A 23,651-nucleotide genomic window follows, 5' to 3' on the forward strand; every position below is an offset into this window, starting at 1 on the left:
CCCAACCTAGTACATACCTGAGAGCTTTGCCTGCACTTTGGTGAGCTGGCCCCTGAGAAGATCCGTCTCCTTCAGGCTTTCTGTCAGTTGCATCTGCAGCTCTGTTTCCTTTTTTTGGTGAGCAGTCATTTTCAGCTGTAGATGAGAGACCTGTGCAGTGGCCGCTGCTAACTCCTCTGTCACCTTGGCCTGAATAATAACAAAGTATGATGTCACTTTAAACATAGGTGTCCTCATGCAAGTAATGAACCAACCTCACATAACTCTATGTAGACTGAACTAGGAAACAGGGAGTTAACGGCTGCCTTCAACCTGTATTAAACCAAATTCAAATTATGGAGGTGGACCATCCCTCCTATACGATTATATTACTACTATTATTACAACTCCTATACTATTGTACCTATACTAGTATACTTAAAAAAATTCTTTTTTAGAGATGGGGTCTCGCTCAGTCATCCAGGCTAGAGTGCAATGACATGATCATAGCCCACTGTAGCCTCAAACTCCTGGGCTCAAGCAATCCTCCCACCTCAGCCTCTGGAGTAGCTGGGACTACAGGTGCAAGCTACTATGCCTGGCTCTATTACACCTTACATACATTTTTACAGTTGTCTATTTCCTTATTATCATTTGTCTCTTCTTATTGTGTTCACTGTACCCACTTGTTTTAAATATATTTATTCCTTGCCTTATTCCAAAGTCTTTATCAGTTTTATAGATTACATTTAAAATCTGATATTTTGACTCTCCTAAAAAACGAAAATAAAGGCCGGGCACGGTGGCTCACGCCTATAATCCCAGCACTTTGGGAGGCAAAGACGGGCAGATCACAAAGTCAGGTGTTCGACACCAGCCTGGCAACATGGTGAAACCCAGTCTCTACTAAAAATATAAAAATTAGCCAGGTGTGGTGGTGGGCGCCTGTAATCCCAGCTACTCCAGAGGCTGACGCAGGAGAATCACTTGAACCCAGGAGGCAGAGGTTGTAGTGAGCTGAGATCATACTCCTGCCTGGGCAACAGAGCAAGACTCTGTCTCAAAAGAAAAATAAATAAATAAGTAAAACAAGAAAATAAAATTGTATATAAAATAAAAATAACATGCCACTGCTCTGCCTATGGGGTAACCATTCTTTTATTCCTTTACTTAATAAACTTGCTTTCACTTTAAAAAATAAATAAAAATAAATAGGCTATAAATGAGTATCTGAGAGTATATGTAACCTTTAGACTAAGCTTTAAGATATTTATTTTTGCTATTCAGTAGCCTTAGGTTTTCACCTCCTAAACACAGAAGACAATGAAATCTAGAACTTCCAGATATAGGAGTGGCTTTCATCTACTCACTGTCCTGCTTCAAATGGCCTAATGAAAACAAAACTAACTCAGAGCTCAGAGAGCTTTGCATCTATTCATAGCTCAGAGAGCTCACTAATAACAGAACATACACCTCTCTCACAAGCACTTGCAGCAGCTAAAACACTGGAAGGGACAAATTCCAAAGGCATGCCAATGAAATGGAGGGTCACTCTCTTGCTAAAGGTTAAGCAGAGTGGAAAATCACCCAAAAGCTCTTTTTATCTCAGGTCTTTAGCTAGAAAGGCCTACCAGAAGCATAAAAATTAATGCTGTCCCCCAAAATGCACATGTACACAGAAAATAAGGGAATGAATATCATTATTTTTGAGTGGAAGGATTTATATTTTATGTTTGCTTATCTGTATCTGTAAATGTTCCAGACTGAACAGATGCAACTTTTATGATCCGAAAAAAATGTGTGTCTGTGTGTGTGTGTATAGGTGTATTTATAATTTCTTTTTAAGGTTGGGGTATAATCAAGTGAGAAGGGAAAACATAAAAAAATCTACACAGTGGATGGGATGGCTCCCTGGTTCCTACCCTGGATCAAATTCTACTGCTGACATGGAGAGTAAGAAAAAGCAAGCAATGACAGGAAGAACCAAGAGTTCAGAAAAACAGTGAATAAAGCCTGCAAGGTAAAAGCAGGAAAACAGTCCTCAAGAGAGATAGTAATTTGACACAGGAAAAGAAATATAGCTGAATGGAAATGGGGTCCTATGCAGGTCTTTCACCCTTTCATTTCTGAGCCTTGGTTTGTCCCTCTAAAATAAAAAGTTTAAACTAAAAAGGCGACCTCTGATAGCTCTTCCAGTTTTAGCCATTATTCCACGATTTTTTGTGGTACTGTATCACAATGAAAAATAATTTCATTCACCAAATATTCATTGAGCCCTTAACCATACCTTTCTGAGCTGTGTCTGAAGGCAGAAAATTGCCTCCAGGGACGAAAGGACCTTGCCCATCTCCCTTTAAAAGGAGAGATCACAGGGAAACTTAAGTGAGAAGTGGATCAAAAGAAAAAGAGGGGAGAGTCAAGGCTCAAAAAGTTTCACTGAAATAAAGATGATCAATTAAAACATATGGTACTTGGCATCCCAGTCATATTCATCACGAGATTCCCTCAAAAATTTGTGTGAAGCATGGTATCTATAACACAGTGGGTCGTGGCAGATACTAGCTGTGATTACTATTGCTGTTATTACTTCTACTGTTTTGCTATTATAAACAGAGCATCTACTGGGCTCAATGCATGGTATCAGACATCTCTGGGGTTTATCAACATGAAAACATTTGGGTAGATCACTGAGCTAATTCAGGGGCTGGCAAACTATGACCTAGGAGCCAAACTGACCTATTATTTTTGTAAATACAGTTTTATTGGAACACATACACACACAAAACAGTGCTTCTCAACATGAGAATCACATGCTGAACTTCTTAAAAATGCTGCCCCTCCAGAGATTATGACAAAAGAAATCACTGACAAGAGCAGTAATTCCTACACCTGGAATCTACAGGATCTTTTTAAAAGTTCAGATTCAGACCCCAGCTAGATAGACTAAATTAGAATCTCTGGAGGTTTGGGATTTAAGAATATCTAGTTTTAATCAAGCCCCCCAAGTCAGTCTGAGGCAGCCAGTGTTTGCGGACCATTGATCTGGAACAAGTTACAGTAATCATTTTAGCCCTGAATAGTAACAGTGAGGCCAAATAATATATTTAGATGCCCTGTATAGGCCTAAAGAAAAAACAAACAAGCAAACAAAAGGAGTAAAGGAAAGGAAGAGAAGAAATAAAAGTAGAGAAAGAAGAAATAGTAAAAAGTGCATTTAGTGGGTGGGGAGCGGTTAAGTGACTTCAGCACTACCTAATGATAACAATGTCACAGGCTGCTGATCTTCACCTAGGCATTAGGAGTCAGTCACATAAATAAGAAATGGTATAAAGTAATGGGAACAGAACAGGGTCAGGATTGGACAGGGCTGTGCAGGATAAGGCACTGCTTATCTGAGAATAAGAGGTCACACATTACTTGCCTGGATTCTATGGCTAAGAGAAGACAAAGATTAGCGTAAGACATAGTAAGGAATCTTCATTACCAGAATATGAGAAAGTGAGTAAACTCCACAAGTTACAAGTGTGTTCAATCTAACTTTTCATCAAGGAAAACACTGATATAAAATATAAACGATTTCTAAACCTCTGAGAAGAAAGACAGCAGATGAAACAGTCAGGACCTCCTAGCTGATGAGTGGTAGCCCAAACAAGAAGGAATCCATTCAGGATAAAGAATGTCACTGGAGCAAGGGGGGAAGCGAGTTTCAGAATCAGCAGATCCCAACCCAAGACCCTCTAGTCTTCCTTAATGCTACTGCAGGAACAGGTCAAAATTCCTAGTTTTGAAAGGATTGAAGTCAAATAGTAGTACTTTAAAATGCTTTGGCAGACACAGATGAAGGAGCAAACAATCTTAAGTTCCACTAAAAAGAACCTACACATCTGTTACCTGGCATAATGGAAATTTTCTGTTGATTTGTCAACAGAATAAATTTAGTTTCTAATAAGCTGTATAATTCTTACCTAATCAAATTACTAAGATCAGTGATTATTTTTGAGTCACCTTACTGCAAAGTATATTATAAAACAGAAATGTAGATGATGGATACATGAAAACCTGCTGGGAGATTTTTAGTTCTTTTTGCAGTGATGGCAAAAATTCTGTTGGAAAGCCGACTGGTGAGTATGTACATGGGACATTCCTTAGCTCCACCCATTCTGACTTGGGCTTTTTTCTCCCCAGTTGCTTTACCTTCTCTTGTTCAGCATGCAATACTCTTGCCTGTGTGTTTTCTGTGGCAGTCTGAAGTGAGTTGTTCCTCTTCTCCATCATCAGGTTACTCTGCTCAACATACCTGTGAAAGAAATAGGGAAAAAGAAAACACTTATCAAGCACTGAGCACAACCCAATGCCCATTCTGTCCTCATAACATTGCTGCTCTATACCTTCATCAAAAGCTATCTGAAAGCATTTTCTTTTCCTTAGATCTGAAGTATTGAGATCTAAAGAAATCAGGTTGGAAGCGGGAATCTGGGCCAGCAGTGAACTACCCTGAATAATGGAGAGGACAAGAACGTGAAGGGTGTGTGATAATGGGAATGAGGAGGAAGAGACAGGAGTAAAGAGGCTATAAGAAAGAGGGAAGAAGAGAAAGCCACTCCCCCAGCTCTGTCATGTGGGAGACAAGAGACAGCAGAGAAGAGAAATATGGGAGAATGATTTTTTTAAGTGAAATGCTGTGTTGTGATGTGTTCCATTCACCTCCCCACACATCCCTCCAAATCTTCAGAGGTATCTACAAAAAATACAAAATCCTTAGGTTTTATATGGGAATCAGTGAAGTTTTGTCTGAGTTCTGGTGGATAAAACCGAGTTTACCCACACAGAAGAGAGAAGAGTTGACACCAGAGTTCTGTAAGTAATAAATAGTACCAGTTTCAAAGATAAAGAAACTAGGGCCAGCAGGAATCAATAACATGCCCAGAGCCACAAAATGAATGAGGGTCAGAGCAGGAATGAAACACAGGTCTGCCCTACATCACAGCCTACTGAGCTCCTTCTACTGCAATGCCTCTCAGAAAACAGGCAATAATTCACATGACAGGCAGGAAACAGAAATGGCAGAAATATATACGTACTGCCCTAAACAAATACGTGTACTTAAGCTGGGCATATACACAATAAACCCTTTTGTCCATCCTAGCCAGGCCCCGTACCTGTCATTACCTCTGATTTCGTTCAATTAGTTCACTAATCTTGTCATTCTGTTCTTCTATCCGATTGCTCTTTTCAAGGATTTCTTGCTTCAATCTTTCATTTTCCTAAATTCAAAATATATGACGTACAATTTCAGTGTCTTAAGAGAAAAGTGCCAGATAGAAGAGAATCAACTTGAACTGACAGGTGACACTGTTAACATATTTTGAGACAAAACACCAGAACTTATGTCTACATGTATGTTAAAACAACACATCAGATTATACCTGATGGATACAAATCACTAGGTCCAATGAATTGAGTGAACAAATGGCTAAAAAAAAAAGAAGTGAAATTCTGAAGTACGGTCAAAAAAGCAATGTTTCCTTCAGAATATATAGTGATAAGTCACTTGGATGGAATTAAGCCACAATGGATTTTCTAGAATTGTCTAACCCAGTGTAGCATTTATCACAGGCTATTTCTGGGGTGGAGGTGTTAAAGGGTAGTACCTCCGGGAAGACAGCATGGGTAAGACCTTCAGCCTGAGTGGTCTGTTCTTAATCACCCTCACCTGAATGATTCGCTGGATGTTGCTCATAATCATGCTTGTTTCCATTGTAACTGACATGCTAGGAATAAGCATGGAATTGCCAGCACTATGTTTCTGTAACTCTTCAACCTACAAAAGGGATACCAGAGAGACCTTGTGAGAAATTATAAAACGAAGAAATACAATTTACCCAAGATTTGACCCCATTGTTAAGGGGGTTAATGAGTTCCTGAGACAATCTCTAACTGTAAGTTAGAGTTTTCTGCAAGTAACTGGATCCCAACATAATTATAACTGTCCTTGTAGTGATATAACCTCTAACTACTACCAATACAGGAAACCAAAGAAGAGTTTACCTATAGCTCTGGCTGCTCCCTGTTTACATCCCCACTTTCAACATGGCCCCAACCCTGACTCAGTCACCTTAGTCATGAGATGATCCATTTTATCAGCCACTTTGCTGACTGCCATTCGAATTTCAGTGTTATGTTGCCGGGCTTCAGTCATGAGAAATGAAGCCATATCACCTGATCCTAAACAGATATAAGCCAGAAAGAAACTTATGAAACTGGAGCAGAGGAAACTGTATGAAGAAAAGCCAGTAGCTCTTCCAGTAGAGGAAAGAAAGAAATTAATACTTCCATACACTAGGAAATGCTATAGGTGACTTCACCCTGTCAGAAGATACACCGGAGACAGTAGAGGCAAAAGGGCTTCAAAGTAAACAAAAACTAAGCTGTGTTCATGCAAAATGCATCAAGGACTACATCTGGTCCAAGGGCACAAATATGCCCACTTTGCACTGCAATAGCACTGGCAGCACAGATTGCTTTCCCGTTCATCCAACTGCATGCCAGCATTGTACCAGGTACAAGGTATACAGCAGTAAACAAAACACAGCTTCTGCCCTTGGTGAGCTCTTAGTCTGGTTGGGAGACTGACATGTAAAAAAATCATTACAAGAGAGTGTATTAAGTGCAAAACAATGAACCATATACTAGGTATAAAAGTAGCACAGAGAAGGCCGGGCGCGGTGGCTCAAGCCTGTAATCCCAGCACTTTGGGAGGCCGAGACGGGCGGATCACGAGGTCAGGAGTTCAAGACCATCCTGGCTAACACGGTGAAACCCTGTCTCTACTAAAAAATACAAAAAAAGCTAGCCGGGCGAGGTGGCTGGCGCCTGTAGTCCCAGCTACTTGGGAGGCTGAGGCAGGAGAATGGCGTAAACCCGGGAGGCGGAGCTTGCAGTGAGCTGAGATCCGGCCACTGCACTCCAGCCCGGGCAACAGAGCGAGACTCCGTCTCAAAAAAAAAAAAAAAAAGTAGCACAGAGAAAAGCACGATTAACTCTTTGCTGACATGCATACATAGTTGTGTTTGTGGGAAGAGAGAAAAGAGGGACAGAGAATAGTCAGGGAAGGCTTCACAGAGGGAGATGACAGTTTTGATGGATGAAAAAGCATATCCCAGATGGAGAAGGACAGAGCTTCCAGATAAAGGCTACATCCAGGAAATCCTGACCAGTCCAGAACCACAAATTATGTTGCAGGACATACTGGCTTCTTCCTACCACTGTCCTAATACCAAAGCTGATTACTAAACAGAAGACAAACAGCAGAACAAGGCAGGATTCCATCATAGCAGTTTACACTTTATCTTGGTTTGCTTTTTTACATTAGATACTCATACTTGTACATGCATACAAAAATATCTGAAAAGTTACCCAAGTAACTGTTAACAACAGTTTTCCAAGGCCAGGGGGTTTATGGATGGGAAGGACAGTAACTTTTCACTTTACACCCTTTTGTACTGCTTGACTTTTTTATAAAAGTCTCTTATTTTCATAATTAAAAAATTTTAACAGAGTAGCTTTCATTAGAGATACTAAACACCTATAGTATTCAACTTTCTCCCAATTTCCTCCAATGTTTTGCTCTTTTACTATTTTCTCTAAACTCTAGCTATTCTAACAGAGGAATTAAAAGGGCCAGGGGAGAATATCCAAGGAACAAAATACAGCATGGGGACGTAAGGAAACATTGGGGGATGATGGAAATGTTCTAAAATAGGATTGCAGTGATGAATGCACAACTCTGCAAATTTACTAAAAAACTTTTGAATTGTACATTTAAAATGAATGAATGTATGGAATACATATTATATCTCAAAAAAGCTGTTAAAAAAGAGAAGAAACAATGAGTAGAGAGCTGTTGGAGTAAAAATGAAAGAGGAGCAAGAAGAGGGAAAGCACAGCAAGAGCGAAGATGAGAAACTGAGGGATTCACTTCCTACCTTGGAAATGGGGAGGCTGAGAAAGCGGTGCTGGGTACAAAGGCCGAACGGGCTGCAGCTGGGAGGTGACAGCAGATGCCTGGGGATAAGCGTAGGCTTGCATACCTGCATAGGGCTGAGAAACTGACGAGTTACCGCTGCTTGACAAAACGTTCATGTCTTTCTTTTTTGTTCACGTTTTTCTCTGGTGGAATAAAGTGGATGAGCTGGGAGGAGACTCAAACTTACTGAAGCTAGAGATGGGTGAGATCTGGGTTTGGTAGTGGGTAAGGACTACAGCAGGAGAGTTATCTATCTAACCCAGGGGAAACCAGTCACTAAAATCCTACCCAGAAACTAAAGAAAGTGTATCTTGGGTCACTACCCAGTCATCTGGTGAGATGATTTAACTAAGTAGGAATTCATTCCCCACTATCAGGTCTATTGTCTAAGAAGTTTTTAGATTAATAAACTCTGCTTAGCTTCCATTCAGTTCAAGGAAGAAGTGCTTACTGAGATTCCAAACCAAATCTGCCAGTTTCCAAGGATGCCTCTCCCCTGCAAGATTCTGAAGCTAATCTGCAAGACCAAGAGCTCTCATGTTCCTCTGAACCTCGGTCACCTCAATTGTAAGAGGAAGATAATAATATCACTTCATAGGGCTGTTGTATGGACTAAATGAAGTGAGATAGGTAATGTTCTGAAAAGCTGGTAAGTTACAGGCCTGACAGATAGTAAGCGCTCAATAAACAGCAGCTTTTATTTTAATGAGGATGGTTACTCTTCCTTGAAATAAGGAAGTCTAGCTCATTTCCAGGGATAGATATAACTACCCATCCACTTAAAAAAAATTCTTAGTCTATAGGATAGTAATTCTCCAGGAAGGAGAGGAGGGATGGGGAGAAAGAGGGCAACAGTGGGACTTTTTCCAGTTTTGAGACTCCCCATCTTGATGAGGCATAGCCTAGCTACCATTACTCCCACACCTCCATTAAGCATCACCAAGGAGTGAGCCGCTGTTATCAGTGACAATATGTCTTATCCACTAAGTGTGCTGAGGCAGAAGAAAGGGTCTGCCCCTGGCAAACAGGCTGCTGCCATTGTCTTCTGTGGATAACAGGAAAAAAGCCTTCTTTAAGAAAAGTTTACTCGATAGCAGAATCCAGTTACATTTTCCATGCGGTTCTGCTTTTAAATTATATCATTCTGCTGAATTTACTGCAGAATGTTAGCCTGTCAACTTTTGGTAGAAAATACGGAAGAACGTGAATATACACCCTTCAACTGGATATGTGTGGAAAGAAAAGGAAACAAACATTGATTGGACCTTTACTACGTTGTACTAGGGGCTCTACTTGTTCTTGCATTTAATCTTTATGACACTGGAACACAGGTAATCCTTTGCCTGGTTTAGAGATGAGAAAGTGGTAACCAAGGAAGGGAAAAAAATTACGAACTATGACTTTGGGGAACTGCTACTGTATGAAATGTACACGAAGAAGAAAAGACTGACTAGAACCATGGCAAATTATAGGATATAATTAATACGGTTATAAATCATTACCTGAAAGGATTGGGCATTTCCAGATACAGCTGAGTGGGAATCGAGAGATGCAACTTGCATTAAGGCAGCAGAAGGTGCCTGGAGCCCAGAAACAGATGCCTGAGGTGCTAAGATAAAGAGAGACGTTTTCACTGTTATCCACCCTTGCTTCTTGGTGTGAGTCTTGACTAGCACCTTACATACCATCATGCTTCAGACTCAACTATTTTCCTTGCCTAGTCTCCCTACACTCAGCTCTACTGCAATCTCAGGAATGAGCCAGTGGAACGAAACTGGGTGCTCTCATGTGCTTCTGACTCAGCCCTAGGATCCCATCCGACAGGAAGTACAGAACACACCCAGGGAGATGTCCCAACAGCTGAGCGCAGATTTCCAAAACTGACAGTGCAACACAGCAGAAGTCACAACCAGCAGCCAGGTCCATCTCTGGGTGTGAAAATGTCTTACCCAGGGACAAACTGACAAGTGTCACACTCTTAACATTTACACTTTAGTCCTCAGTACTGAAACAATGTAGCCTAACAGTTTAAGGAACAGCGATGATAATTTTTGTGCTGACCCAGTTCAAGGCCACAGAGCCTCAGAGAGGTTCCTTACCCTGTGAGGTCATCTGTGGTAACACTGGATGGGCTGGCTGAAGAGAGGGCTGGACGGACGGAGTCACCACAGGCTGCCCACCTCCTCGCAGAGCGTTCACATCCTGAAACAGGAACGAGTGTTTGAGTTACTCTGTATGGGGTCCCTCATTGAAGACTGAGGCTGACTGTCTGCCCTAAACCTGCTTCCAACACAGGACTTCTAGGCAAAGAAGAGGAAGGAGAGGTAAGCAGAAGGCCAAGAGTTGAGGGTGTGGGTTGTGGAGAAAAAGCACTCTGCTATGCAATAAAGTAAGAGTCCTTCTCCCTATAAATCATATTGAATAAGTAAATATAGTTCATTTCCACAAATATTCTAAGAGGTTGATGTCCTATTGTCTGAAGCAGCTAAACTAACCACTCTTCAGAATATATTGTTTTCCAAACCAGTAGCTACCTTAAGACAAATCTAATCTATTCCCACAAAAAAAGTGGTCTTTTGCAAGAAATAATCCAGCCTCTTCCCTTCTGACAAATCATCTCCATAGGGCTCAAGGTACTCAATGAAAATCAGATAACGTAGGATTCACTGCACCTGATTAACATGCTATATTTAGATAATATAGTTTTAGGATGTTTTTTCAACAATCTTTCTTTTCATAAAATCAAAGCTATAACTCTAAACAAAGTTATTCTACATCCTCCTGCTTCATATAAGAAACAGAAAATCTTGAGGCACAATATGGACTGTAATCTGCTATGCTATAGCTCAAGGACCAAAGTTTTAGACATTCTTTTACTTTAGAACTTCCCCTTGTCCCCTTATATTCTCTTCTAGAAAAACATCCCAGTTTTAGATTTCTACAGCTCTTAACAAACCTAAATGTCTAAAAACAGAGTGAAAGGAATATAATAAAATGATATAATGGAACACTGGGTTTCCTTTAAACCGCTTTATTTACTTAAATCATTTATGTTAACGTAAATGTTTATGATATAACATTAAGTTTAAAAATTAGGTTACAAAGCAATATATAAAGATGAATGCCCTTTTTGTTCAATATGTTTCTTTTCTATAATTTTAAAGTATTCTAAAATGAATAAGTAGCATATAAAATTTTTAACAAAAACATTCTTATTTAAATTGCATTTCCAGACCACAAAAAAATTAATCCTATAACAATAGGCCTCCGAAATCCTATCTTCCTTTAAGATGTTAAATGTACACAGAGCTTTTGCAAGAATAAAACAAAAATGTAAAATATAAAGTATATTCCAGAAAAATTTTTTTCACCCTTTCCTTGTTTTCTATCAAAGTAAAAGAATACTAAAAATCAATCTAAGTTACATATTTCACTTCAATTGAGAAAGGACGATTTTATTCAATAAAGAGCTAACCATTGGAAAATAATCAAGTTAAAATTAACTTAATACATACACCAAATTCCAAATGGATTAAAAATTTAGATCTAAGTATAAAATATTGATAAATATCTTTAAAAATACATGTGATATTTATAATCTGAAAGTGGGGAGGCTTTCTAAGCATGTCAAAAGCAAATAACAAGGGGAGAAAATTGACAGATTTGAATTCAATAAAATTCTTGAACTTCTAAATAGAAAACAAACACAAAAATACCACATACAAAGTCAAAAGACATACTAGTTGGAGCTTTAGTGATAGGCAACATCAGTGAGAAGACCAACCTTTCCCAAAAGAATCTAAACATTCGCTCAACACATATGAACAGAGCACCTGCTATGAACTGGGCATCATGCTGTCCAGAGAGTGATCTCTTGTAACAACAGAGATTCTAGTAAAGAAGGCTAAATTAACCACTGAAAACTGCCAGGTTCTTGTAAAAGATCTACAAAATTGCTTCCATCTCTCAGGGGAAGTACTAATCCCAGTAGAAACACATGTACCAATACCAATCTGTGTCATTTTGCATATTAGCCCTCTAAATAATGATTCTGCCTTAGAGGCAGAAAACACAGTCACTCCAACCAAATAAAAAGAAAGATGATGGCGACATCTCTACTATTCGTTCTAATACAGCCAGGGGGACATACTTCGATTTCTGAATCATTGGAATCCAGCTGTGGTGGAAGGATGGGCAGCATGGGCTGGCCCATTTTAGCCATCCGAGAGATCAACTTGGCTTTGACTGCATCGGGACTCTAAAAAGAGAGGAAAGTCAAAAAAATCACCTTCAGGCAGCTCTATCTCTTTGGCTTTTGTATCAAATCCTTCAACAAATCCCCCTACCATATCTATTTAAAAACACACTCTCTAGAAAATGAGAATCAAAGATTTCTTGCATAGAAGCATACATGGATCACAATTAATAGCAGTAAAAATAATTCCCTGTATCTTTGGAATGGACAAAGTAGTTTCACACGTATTGCCTTTCGATCAAGTCTCCCCAGCAGGCAAAATTAGTCTTATTTTACAGATGAAAAACTAACGTAGAGATGTTAAGAGAGGGAGGCATTTTAGATGACAGTACCCTTACTCAAAAGCCTGAAGCAATTCAGTAGATAGATATTCAGAAGAGATCTGTGAAGAAAAGGAAACAGGAGCTCTTTGTTTTAACTTCAGGTTAATTTAACTATGACTTGGCATTAACTACACACTAGACCCTGTGCTAGAAGCTTCCATTAACTGGTCCAAAATTTCAGAATGGCAAGTAAGTACACCTGAAGGTGCACAACATGAGCTATTTGGTGTAGAAGGAAATGATCATAACCTCCATTTTTATTATGATTACTTTTTTTTTTTGAGATGGGGTCTCTATCACCCAGGTTGGAGTGCAGTGGCATGATCTCAGCTCACTGCAACTTCCATTTCCCAGATTTAAGAGGTCCTCCCACCCCGGCCTCCCAAGTAGCTGGGACCACAGGCACTAATTTTTTGTATTTTTGGTCGAGAAAGGGCTTCGCCATGTTGCCCAGGCTGCATTTTTAATATTTTTAAGCTACCAATGTAAGACATTGAGTTTGCTTACAGGGACTGGTGGTACTTTATGTACATAATTTGTCAATAAACATATACTGGGAGTGTGTGCTTATTTTTTCTTAACTGATGATGTATCCAAAAAAAGTTGGATACATCAGGAAAGGACTAGTTGTATAAACCATTCCACACAATGGAATATTGTGATCTACAGATTAAAATGAGGATGCTCTCTATACACCAACATGAAAAGATTTTGCATTTTTTATATAATATGGTTATATGGAAAAGGCAAGGTGCATTACATACAGAGTATGCTACTTTGTGTGTGTGAAAGGAGGGAGGAATAAAATATACATTCCTACTTACGTGCACCTGCATAAAGAAACACTGAAAGAATATATAAGAAACTAATAAAAGCAGTTACCTAAGGGGTGTGAGATGGAATAGGGTAGATAAGGACAGGAATAGAAGTGAGTCCTCACAATGTAGATCTTGTTATATTGTTTTGATAACTGAGCCATATAAATGTAATTACCTATTCAAAACAAAGATAAAAACTTAAATGGAAAAGAAAAAGAAAAAGAAAGGTGGTTAATTTCATGTTATGTAAATTTTGCCTCCATTAAAAAAAACAAACTTGTTTAAAAGAAAAAAAAAGAAAAAAATAGTTGGAGGCCATTAGTCTGCCAGAAGTTACTATAGCTTAGAAATAGGTAATAAGAATTGTTATGACTAGAGTACAATGGAACCAATATTGGACCATTTTGGTGATTGTTCAAAGATCTGAGATAATAATTATTCTTCAATTTTCCTCTGATTCTTTGATTTAACCTTCTGGGTTTAGGAGATCATTTCGAAACAATTATTTGCTTAATAATTCTGTGGGATTGAATATAAACAAGTAAACTAGGGTTGGAGAGATGCTAGCACCAATTTCACTCCATACACCTATTCTGTTTCCCAGTGCAGTAGGTGAAGGCCACAGGGCTTTAGAATTTGAAGTGTCTCAGCCACTGTCTGGTCCACAGGCAGCAAACTCAGAAGCCTTCACAGACCAGGCAGGCCAGCAGCAAACTACCATATGCATCCTTCTTAAAGGCATTCAAATCCAGATTTTACTAAAACAGCATGCTGGCACTCTCATCTTACAACCAGGGAAACACAGAGGCTCAGTGTCCTGCTCAAAGTCAATCAGCTGGTGAATTAGTATAGAGCTCCTCTGTGAGAATGAAAGTATAAAGATATGTAATATTAGCAACATTTATGATAATAACAAGAGGTAATGTTTACTAAGTGCTTACAATATGCCAGACACAATACTAAAAACTCCATAGGCATTATTTTATTTAAAACTCATAAAAATCTATTTGAGATAGGCAACATCTCCATTTTACAGATGAGGAAATAAATGAAGCTTAGAGAAGCTAAATTGTTCAAGGTCACAGAAAGCAAGTAGAAGAGAGCGCCTAGGATTAACCACTAACACAATCCTCGGAATAAATAATATTTCTAAAATTGAAGTGTACTTTAACTGAGAGAGGCTCCTCCCCCCGTTGAACATCAGTCTCCTGATAATAATCACGGTGACCACTTATTAAAGACACACTAAACAAAGGATCTGAGCTCAGCACTTTACAAATTATCTCTAATCCTCACAAAAACTGTAAAAAGTGGCTATGAGAATGAGTTCCTTTTAACTAATGAAGAAGCTGAGGATCACAGAAGTTAGACAATTTTCTCAAGGCCACATGCTTATAAGAATCAAGATTTGAATCCCTATGCAGAAGCTGAGGCTAACTTACACTGACTCCCAAGTAAGGGGAAATGAACAAAGTAACCATTGATTTAGCCTAGAAACTTTTTAGCCTCTTAACTTTTTTTTTCTCTAACCTACCATATCCTAAGCACATAAAACCTCAGCACACTAGGGGTGAGGGAGAAAAACTCTTTTTTTTTTTAAGGGAGAGACAAGGTCTCACTATGTTGCCTAGGCTGGTCTTGAACTCCTGCGCTGAAGTGATCCTCCTGCCTCAGCTTCGCAAAGTGTTAGGATTACAGGTGAGAACCACCATGCCTGGCCAAGACTCTTATACTTACTGTATTTATTGCAAGTTGTTCACTGAGGGAGTTAGATTTGGTACGAAGAGCTGACTCCCTGAAAGCAAACAGACCATATTCCAAGATTGAAAACAAAATCCAGAATCACAAGTCCAAACTATATTGGATAAGCAAATTGTTTTTTTAAATGTGTGCCAATTTAATGACTGTAAAACAGAATTTTAACTCTTCTTTAGTTTGCATAATCTTTGAATGCTAGAAAAGTTGAACAACTTTCCATCCAAATGCTTATTATTTACATTTTTTCCATGAGTATATAATTTTGTATTTATGCCCTCTGCTTAGTTTTCTTCCAGAATTTTGTAAGTATTCTTCTGAGTTAGTGCTTTTGAGGCTTATGAATATTAAACCTTTGTCAGAAAAATCTGAAGCAAGTATTTTCCCCATTTCCCTGATCCCATTTTCTCCAGTTATTTAAAATTATTTTAGTTTTTAACTATATCTCTATTTCTGAACCCCTCTAAGAATCATTTTTACGAGCCATAAAAGAGCTTGATACAATTGGAGTATCTTACCCTGATTTGAAAGGTATTGATGTGGGTGGTGACACAACAGGATCAGCAGAGAGGCTGTCAGCACCAGGGATGGGAGATGGGGCTGCAGAATCCCGGGAACTAACACTGTGCCCATCAGAGCCAGAATCTCTGGCAAACTTCACCTAGGGAAAGAGTCATCGCAGGTGGAATAGGCTACAAATACCCTTCCCCTTTCACCCTCCTTTCATTTTACTTACTCTTCATTACATAAGCCATTACCTGTTCACTGCAGGCAAATCAGAAAATGTAGCTCAGTCAAAAAGACAAACGTAGTAATCACCTGCAATCTAACTACCATTATATTATCTGTCTCTGTATATACCTTTTACAAAAACGGGCCATGCTGTTTTGTAACCTGTTTTGCTCACTCACTGACATATTAACCTATTTCCATATCATTAAATATTAATTTGCAACATTATTTTTAACTACTGAAGAGTATATTTAACTTCAAGGGTCAGCCCTTCACTGCTATGATCTATAGGAAAAAGTCTCCAAAGGATTTTAGGAACTAAAGTCATAAATACATATTCTATTACAAAGTATATTTCACCAATTCCTCACTGTTAGACATTCAGCTTATTTCTATCATAAACAATGCTTCCATGAATAGCTTTGTATCTGTATTTTTGTACATAATCTTAAAAATATTTCCAAACTATAAATTAGTTAAATTTTAGTTAAATATTTCCAAACTATAAATTAGTTAAAATTGTTGGATAAAAGGGATGCTCATTTTGAAAGCTTTACACCCATTTATGCCAAGTGTTCCATTATTGGAACGTTAAGCTTGTGAGAGTAATTTATATCCTACTGCTCAAGGTCATCACCAAGGTCTGATTTTTCCCAAAAATTTTGCAACCTCCAGCATAAATGGGTTAATAGATACCATTAAATTTCCCTTCAGAAAGAGTGAACTAGTTTATATACCACAGTAGTGTATAAATCTTTCTGAACACTCTTGCCACACGGGGTATCATTCTCTACCAGCCTTGTGAATTTAATATGCAGGTCAATTTGTCATTGTTTGATTATTGGTAAAACAGAAAATTTTTTATTTCATGTGCCAGTCATGATAGACTCAAATTGGTTTGTTATCTATCACCAGCCATGATTTTTCAAACTCAAAGGAAAATTGACAGAGAATATAAAAGTTGTAAAAAAGAAAAAAGGCAGCAGGTCACATGTCATTGAAAGAGGGCTAGAGCAGCCCAGCAGGATGAAAGTGTCCAGTCAGGAATGGTTAGGAAAGCATCACTGAGAAGGGAAGCACATCCTTTCTCTGTGGCAGGTGTAACAGCCATAAAGAAGATGACCATAGTATTCCCTATTTGTATTGTATTTTAGAGTTTACAGTAACAAACCCTATCACATTTGAATCTAACAAACAGTATAAAGCAAACAGGATCATTTGGGAGCAGGGAACAGGTAGTATTGACTAAGCACAATTTATTGCATAGAAACTATATATAGTCATGTTAAGTTTTTTACATGGTACAAAAGGTACAGTGACAAAAAGTAAAACTTTCTGAACTCCATTTCCACTCTACAGAAAAAAAAATCACTTTCAATGATTTCTTTTAAAGCTTCCAGGAATTTTCTATGAATATATGAGCATATATGTGTGTATTACGTGTGTGTATACACATATATGTACATATGACTATGTATATGGATATGTATATGTGTACACACATACACACACACACATGCACACACATACACACGCACATGAGACCATACTATCCACAATGTTCTGCAACTTGCTTCCTTAACAATAGATTTTTCATATTCTTTAAGAGCTACATAAAAGTCTATGAAAAAAAACATAATTTAACCAGTATCTTAATGATAGACATTTAGGTTGTTGCCAGTTTTTGGCTACTACAATGTGGCAGACTTAGTCGTAGTAAAACATATACACATGCAATCTTTGCATACTTATGTAAAGATATCAAGTTTGTAGCCATAGAATCACTAAGCAAAAAGTATATACATTGGGCAGGAGTCACTATTTTATAGACAAAATAAAAAGCTTAGTGTGAAGATGTGACTTTCTTTTTTTTTTGAGACAGAGTCTCGCTCTGTAACCCAGGCTGGAGTGCAATGGCACGATCTCATCTCACTGCAATCTCCACCTCCCAGGTTCAAGCAATTCTCCTGCCTCAGCCTCCCAAGTAGCTGGGACTACAGGCGCCTGCCACTAAGCCCAGCTAATTTTTTGTAGTTTTAGTAGAGATGGGGTTTCACCACGTTAGCCAGGATGGTCTCGATCTCCTGACCTCATGATCCGCCCACCTTGGCCTCTGAAAGTGCCGGGATTACAGGCATGAGATGTGACTTTCTTTTTTTTTTTTTTTTTTTTTTTTTTTTGAGACGGAGTCTCGCTCTATCTCCCGGGCTGGAGTGCAGTGGCCGGATCTCAGCTCACTGCAAGCTCCGCCTCCCGGGTTTACGCCATTCTCCTGCCTCAGCCTCCCGAGTAGCTGGGACTACAGGCGCCCGCCACCTCGCCCGGCTAGTTTTTTGTATTTTTAGTAGAGACGGGGTTTCACCGTGTTAGCCAGGATGGTCTCGATCTCCTGACCTTGTGATCCGCCCGTCTCGGCCTCCCAAAGTGCTGGGATTACAGGCTTGAGCCACCGCGCCCGGCCCGAGATGTGACTTTCTTAAAGTCACAACCACTTCTAGACTCTGAATAGAGAGCCAGGAAGGACATAATACTTTGATCCTTAGATTTCAAAGCTGTTGCTCTTTCTGACTACTCCACTTCTACTTTTTCAAAGAAATCTATGTCTTCAGAACCTAGTTTTCAAATATCTTCATTTATTTATTCATTTAACTAGCAAAAAGACATGTAGAAGACTCATTAAACAAAACAAAGACAGTTTCACTCACCCGCCTAACCTCCACCTCGAACACCAGGATTGAGTCCGTTGCTTGAGTCCAGCCTATTACCCCTTCTGAGCCAACAGCACAGGCTGGAGGGACAATAAGCAACCGCTTTCCTCCTTTTTTCATGCCCAGCATTCCATCCTCCCAGCCCTTTAAAAATCAGATAGGAAAAGTTCATCAAACAAGAAGCTCCTCAGAAGACAAAGTGAAGTACAGGAGCACCAGGTTTCACTTACCCACACTTTCAGGTTTACTCAGTGCCTCCAGAGGTCGGGTCTGACTACTGCCCCGTGTTGGTATAAGAATATCTAGAAGACACCTTCTAAACCTACTTGTAAAAGCAGGCATATCTGGGGTTGCATGAAATATATTTAGCTTAGATGAGAGAAAATGGGAGGAATAAAAGAAGAGCAGTAAGAGTAAGAAAAGCTATCATTAAAAAGCATGTTTTCGGCCGGGCACGGTGGCTCACAGCTGTAATCCCAGCACTCTGAGAGGCCGGGATGGGTGGATTACCTGAGGTCAGGGGTTTGAGACCAGCCTGGCCAACATGGTGAAACCTCGTCTCTACCAAAAACACAAAAAATTAGCCAGACATGGTGGTGCACACCTGTAGTCCCAGCTACTCAGGAGGCTGAGGCAGGAGAATCGCTTGAACCCAGGAGACAGAGGTTGCAGAGAGCTGAGATCATGCCACTGAACTCCAGCCTAGGTGACAAAGCAACACTCCATTTCCCCCCATCAAAAAAGATTGTTTTCTAGGAAGTGTGGAAAGTGCTTTACATGCATGATCTTGTTTAAGCCCCTCCAAAAACTTCATAAGGTTGTCAGGATTGTCCCCATTTTACTTCAATAACTGAAGCTTGTGGAGGTTAAGTACCTAGCCCAAGATCACACAGTTAGTAAGTTGTTAAGCTAAGATTCAACATTAGATCTGTCTAGGTTCAGGGATCAAGACTTAACTGCTATGATCTATTGGAAAAAGTCTCCATAGGATTCTGGGAAAAGCGGTCATGAAATGATGGAGAGAACCTTTTTACCACACAGATGAATGAGTACAGCACAATGCATCATCACTACTATGTCCTGACACCATAATATACCACATGTGTAAAACATTATTTTATAAAACACCTGCACAGTTAGTAAAGAAAAAATTCACAACTTGAACGTAAGTTCTCGGATTCGAATCCCAGTGTTCCTCCTGCTATTGTCACAGTTGCCTCCCACAGTGATTGGAAAGTGCTGATTCAAAGCAACCCAGACAGATGAGATTCAACCCTTTATGACAAGTTTCTAGAATAAACTGTCTCACCTTTTCCCCTACTAGGCTATAGGAAGGATGAAATAATATGCTCAGAGTCATAGAATAGAAAAGAAAAGGTCAGGACTACAGAAAACGATTGTAACCATCTTCAATATAATGTCTCATAGATAAAAATATCCCAAATGCAATGTAACACATTTTCCCCTCGTATTCTTCATCCAGGCATTTCCAGATGCCAAAAAGATACCCTGATTAGAAATCCCACAGGCCGGGCGCAGTGGTTCACGCCTGTAATCCCAGCACTTTGGGAGGCCGAGGAGGGTGGATCACCTGAGGTCAGGAGTTCGAGACCAGCTTGACCAACATGGAGCCACTCCATCTCCTCTAAAAATACAAAATTAGCTGGGTGTGGTGGCACATGCCTGTAATCCCAGCTACTCGGGAAGCTGAGGCAGGAGAATCACTTGAACCCGGGAGGTGGAAGTTGCAATGAGCTGAGATCACACCATTGCACTCCAGCCTGAACAACAAGAGTGAAACTCTGTCTCAAAAAAAAAAAAAGAAAAAAAAAGAAATTCCACACAATTTAATCTAAGTTAAACCCACTGCAACTGATAAAACCATAAAAAAACACAGTGCAGCCTTTACCTTGATGACTTTTCCTGATCCTAATTTCAAGCGAAGCAACTTATCTTTGTTAGCAGTGGAGTCGAAAACCTGCAATTTGATTTAAGGAAATGAGGCCAGCCAATTTCAAAAATAATAATAACCATTATGGCATTCAACTAACTACATACCAGCACAGTACTTCTGGAATAGGGACTGTCAAATACACTCAGAAGATAGTTTCTAAAGGACCTGAAATGTTGGATGACATCATAGCTAAAGGGTGTTATAATGAGTATCTCTAAAACAGTGATTTTCCAGGTTTAGAAAAAAAACACATTCCTACAACTGTGTATTTAGGCATTTTTCATCCACAATATACTTTCAAATAAATCATCTCATTTTGATGCTGACACCAACCCTGCCGAGTAAGCAGAGCAAGATCATTAACCTCCATTTGCAAATGGAAAAAAATAAGAGTATAAATGACTTGATCAAGGTCAAATTAGTATATAATTGGATCTTGAATCCAGATTTTTCTAAACTCATAAAGGTCTTTCTCTCATATAATATATTGCTTTTAAGGGCTTAACAATATTAAAACACAATAAGCTCAATGTATTTACAGTATCTACTATAAGAAAAACTGTAAGGAGGGTCTAAAAAGAAGTTTTAAGACTTAATCCCATAAGAATATATTCAAGTGTAACACTGGTATAGGAGCATACACATGAACAACTAGCGAAAATAATAGTACTTGGGAAACTGGTTCCCACTTTCCCTAAGTTGAAGTGACAGAGTGGCACTGAGGATCTTTTACACATTCACATTTCATAATGTGCCCCCAAAGCAATTGCAGTGTCTAAAGTGGGGCTCCTATTTGACAACAGCAGCAGTTCACAGTAATAGTATCTTCCCTGGGAATAGCCCTCATGCTATGTAAGTTTACAAAAGAACTTGCAAGGTGCATTTTCTTACCTGGCCCAGCACATGATTCTGAAAGAGCCAGCCAGTATAGGCCACTTCCAGAGAATCTCCAACTTCTACAGCAGGGCCTTCTGCCACAATGAGGTCCTGGGAGAGCACTGCATCCAGGGAAGAGGTACTGTTGCACTTAGCAATGCACACCTGCAAGACAAAATCGAAGCAGCATAAATGTAGTTTAAGCTCAGTAAGTACTCATTCCTTTATTGCTATTGCTCTTTCTCAAATAGCTTCATCCACTAACAAAACAGATTACATGTTTAGAAATAAACCATATGAAAGTCAGCTATCTTGCCAGGAATCAAAGTGCCTAGGAGTATGGCTTTGTAGTCAGAATGTCTGGGTACAGATCCAGGTACTGCCACTTATTAACTTTGTGACCCTGGCCAAATAATCTCTATGTACCCAAGATGGAGATAATGCTTCACACATCTCATAGGATGGTTATGAAAATTAAATGAGCTAATATAAGTAGACTACTGGACAAGGTACCTTGCAAATAACAGTAAGTACTTAATAAGCATTAGCTATTGATTATGATACTGATTTACTGTTTCAGTTTTTGGGAACCTAGGAAAGAAAGGGGAGCTTTGAAAAAATGTCAAAAAGCACTTCTAAAGACTGCAGTAGAAAGGGCATTTACAAAATCATGTTGCAATCCCAGAATCCACATCAATGCCACCTACAGATTTGGCCATATTATCTTAGCACAAATCTTAAGACAAAGGAGTTAGAGGCATCTTTGTGAATAATTATTCTATTTATGAATAATTATCCTTGGGCTTGTGTTTTAACATTATTAAGCCCTCAAAAGCAATATACTATGAAAGATCTTTAGACTATGAGTTTAGAAAAATGTGGATTCAAGACCCAATTTTATCAATGTTTTAATATAGTATCCATTAGAAACTTGTTGCTCATTTTCTTTTAAAAAGTTCCAGAGGCCAGGCGCGGTGGCTCACGCCTGTAATCCCAACACTTTGGGTGGCCGAGGCGGGCGGATCACAAGCTCAAGAGATTGAGACCATCCTGGCCAACATGGTGAAATCCCATCTCTACTAAAAATACAAAATTTAGCCAGGAGTGGTGGTGTGCGCCTGTAGTCCCAGCTACTCAGCAGGCTGGGGCAGGAGAATCACTTGAACTGAGGAGGCAGAGGTTGTAGTAAGCTGAGATCACGCCACTGCACTCCAGCCTGGCAACAGAGCAAGACTCCATCTCAAAAAAAAAAGAAATTTCATTATTGCAATCAAATAAAAACAATGAGGCATCATTATTTTTACCAAGTGATGAAGACCAAAAGAAAAAAAGGATCATTCTAAATGCTGGCAAACGTACGATGAGAAAATTGTTATAAATGTGAAATAGTACAATCTTTCTGAAAAGCAGTGTGCCAAAGTGTATTAAGAACCTAAAAATAGGCTGGGTGCGGTGGCTCAAGCCTGTAATCCCAGCACTTTCGGAGGCCGAGACGGGTGGATCACGAGGTCAGGAGATTGAGACCATCCTGGCTAACACAGTGAAACCCCGTCTCTACTAAAAAAATACAAAAACTAGCTGGGCGTGGTGACAGGCGCCTGTAGTCCCAGCTACTCGGGAGGCTGAGGCAGGAGAATGGCATAAACCCGCGAGGCAGAGCTTGCAGTGAGCTGAGATCCGGCCACTGCACTCCAGCCTGGGTGACAGAGTGAGACTCCGTTTCAAAAAAAAAAAAAAAAACCTAAAAATATCTGGACCTTTTGACCAAACCGAATCACTCACTTATTGAAATAAAGCTTATGGAAATATGTAGGGAGGAAAAAAGGACAGACTTCTATATAAAATGCTCACCTCGGTGTCATTTATTGCAGAGACAGAAAACAATCTAAGTACATAACATAAGGTAATGATTACATCAATTAAGAAACAAATGTTATGGGCTGAATGTTTGTGTCCCCTCCGAATACTTACACTGAAATCCTAATTCCCAGTGTGATAGTATTAGGAGGCCTTTGGGGGGTAAGTAAGCCAGGAGGGTGGAGCCCTCATGAATGGGATTAGGGACCTTATTAAAGAGATACCAGAGAACTATCTCACCCTCTTTCTACTATGTAAGGATACAAGAAGAAGATAGTCTGCAACCCAGAAGAGGGTCTCACTAGAACCCAACTATGCTGGCACCCTGATCTCAGACTTTCAGCCTCAAGAACCGTGAGAAATAAATT

General features: G+C 39.4%; 1 protein-coding gene across 3 annotated transcripts in view; it reads right to left on the minus strand.

Annotated features, from left to right (window-relative positions):
* The window catches only part of FKBP15 (FKBP prolyl isomerase 15), a 56,096-nt gene that overhangs the window by 13,455 nt on the left and 18,990 nt on the right, over positions 1–23,651 (minus strand). For all 3 annotated transcript variants that reach the window (XM_010370455.2, XM_010370456.2, XM_030919507.1), the window contains 14 exons: positions 21,442–21,591; positions 20,506–20,574; positions 18,594–18,740; positions 15,675–15,817; positions 15,139–15,196; positions 12,156–12,263; positions 10,105–10,207; positions 9,508–9,614; positions 7,965–8,079; positions 6,095–6,204; positions 5,693–5,800; positions 5,149–5,243; positions 4,174–4,276; positions 18–189 (listed from right to left, as the gene is read on the minus strand). In XM_010370455.2, coding sequence (XP_010368757.1) covers positions 18–189; positions 4,174–4,276; positions 5,149–5,243; positions 5,693–5,800; positions 6,095–6,204; positions 7,965–8,079; positions 9,508–9,614; positions 10,105–10,207; positions 12,156–12,263; positions 15,139–15,196; positions 15,675–15,817; positions 18,594–18,740; positions 20,506–20,574; positions 21,442–21,591 — 1,588 coding nt within the window. The remainder of the gene's footprint in view (positions 1–17; positions 190–4,173; positions 4,277–5,148; positions 5,244–5,692; positions 5,801–6,094; positions 6,205–7,964; positions 8,080–9,507; positions 9,615–10,104; positions 10,208–12,155; positions 12,264–15,138; positions 15,197–15,674; positions 15,818–18,593; positions 18,741–20,505; positions 20,575–21,441; positions 21,592–23,651) is intronic.

This window comes from Rhinopithecus roxellana, chromosome 16 (assembly GCF_007565055.1).
Source record: "Rhinopithecus roxellana isolate Shanxi Qingling chromosome 16, ASM756505v1, whole genome shotgun sequence".
NCBI classification, from domain to species: domain Eukaryota; kingdom Metazoa; phylum Chordata; class Mammalia; order Primates; family Cercopithecidae; genus Rhinopithecus; species Rhinopithecus roxellana.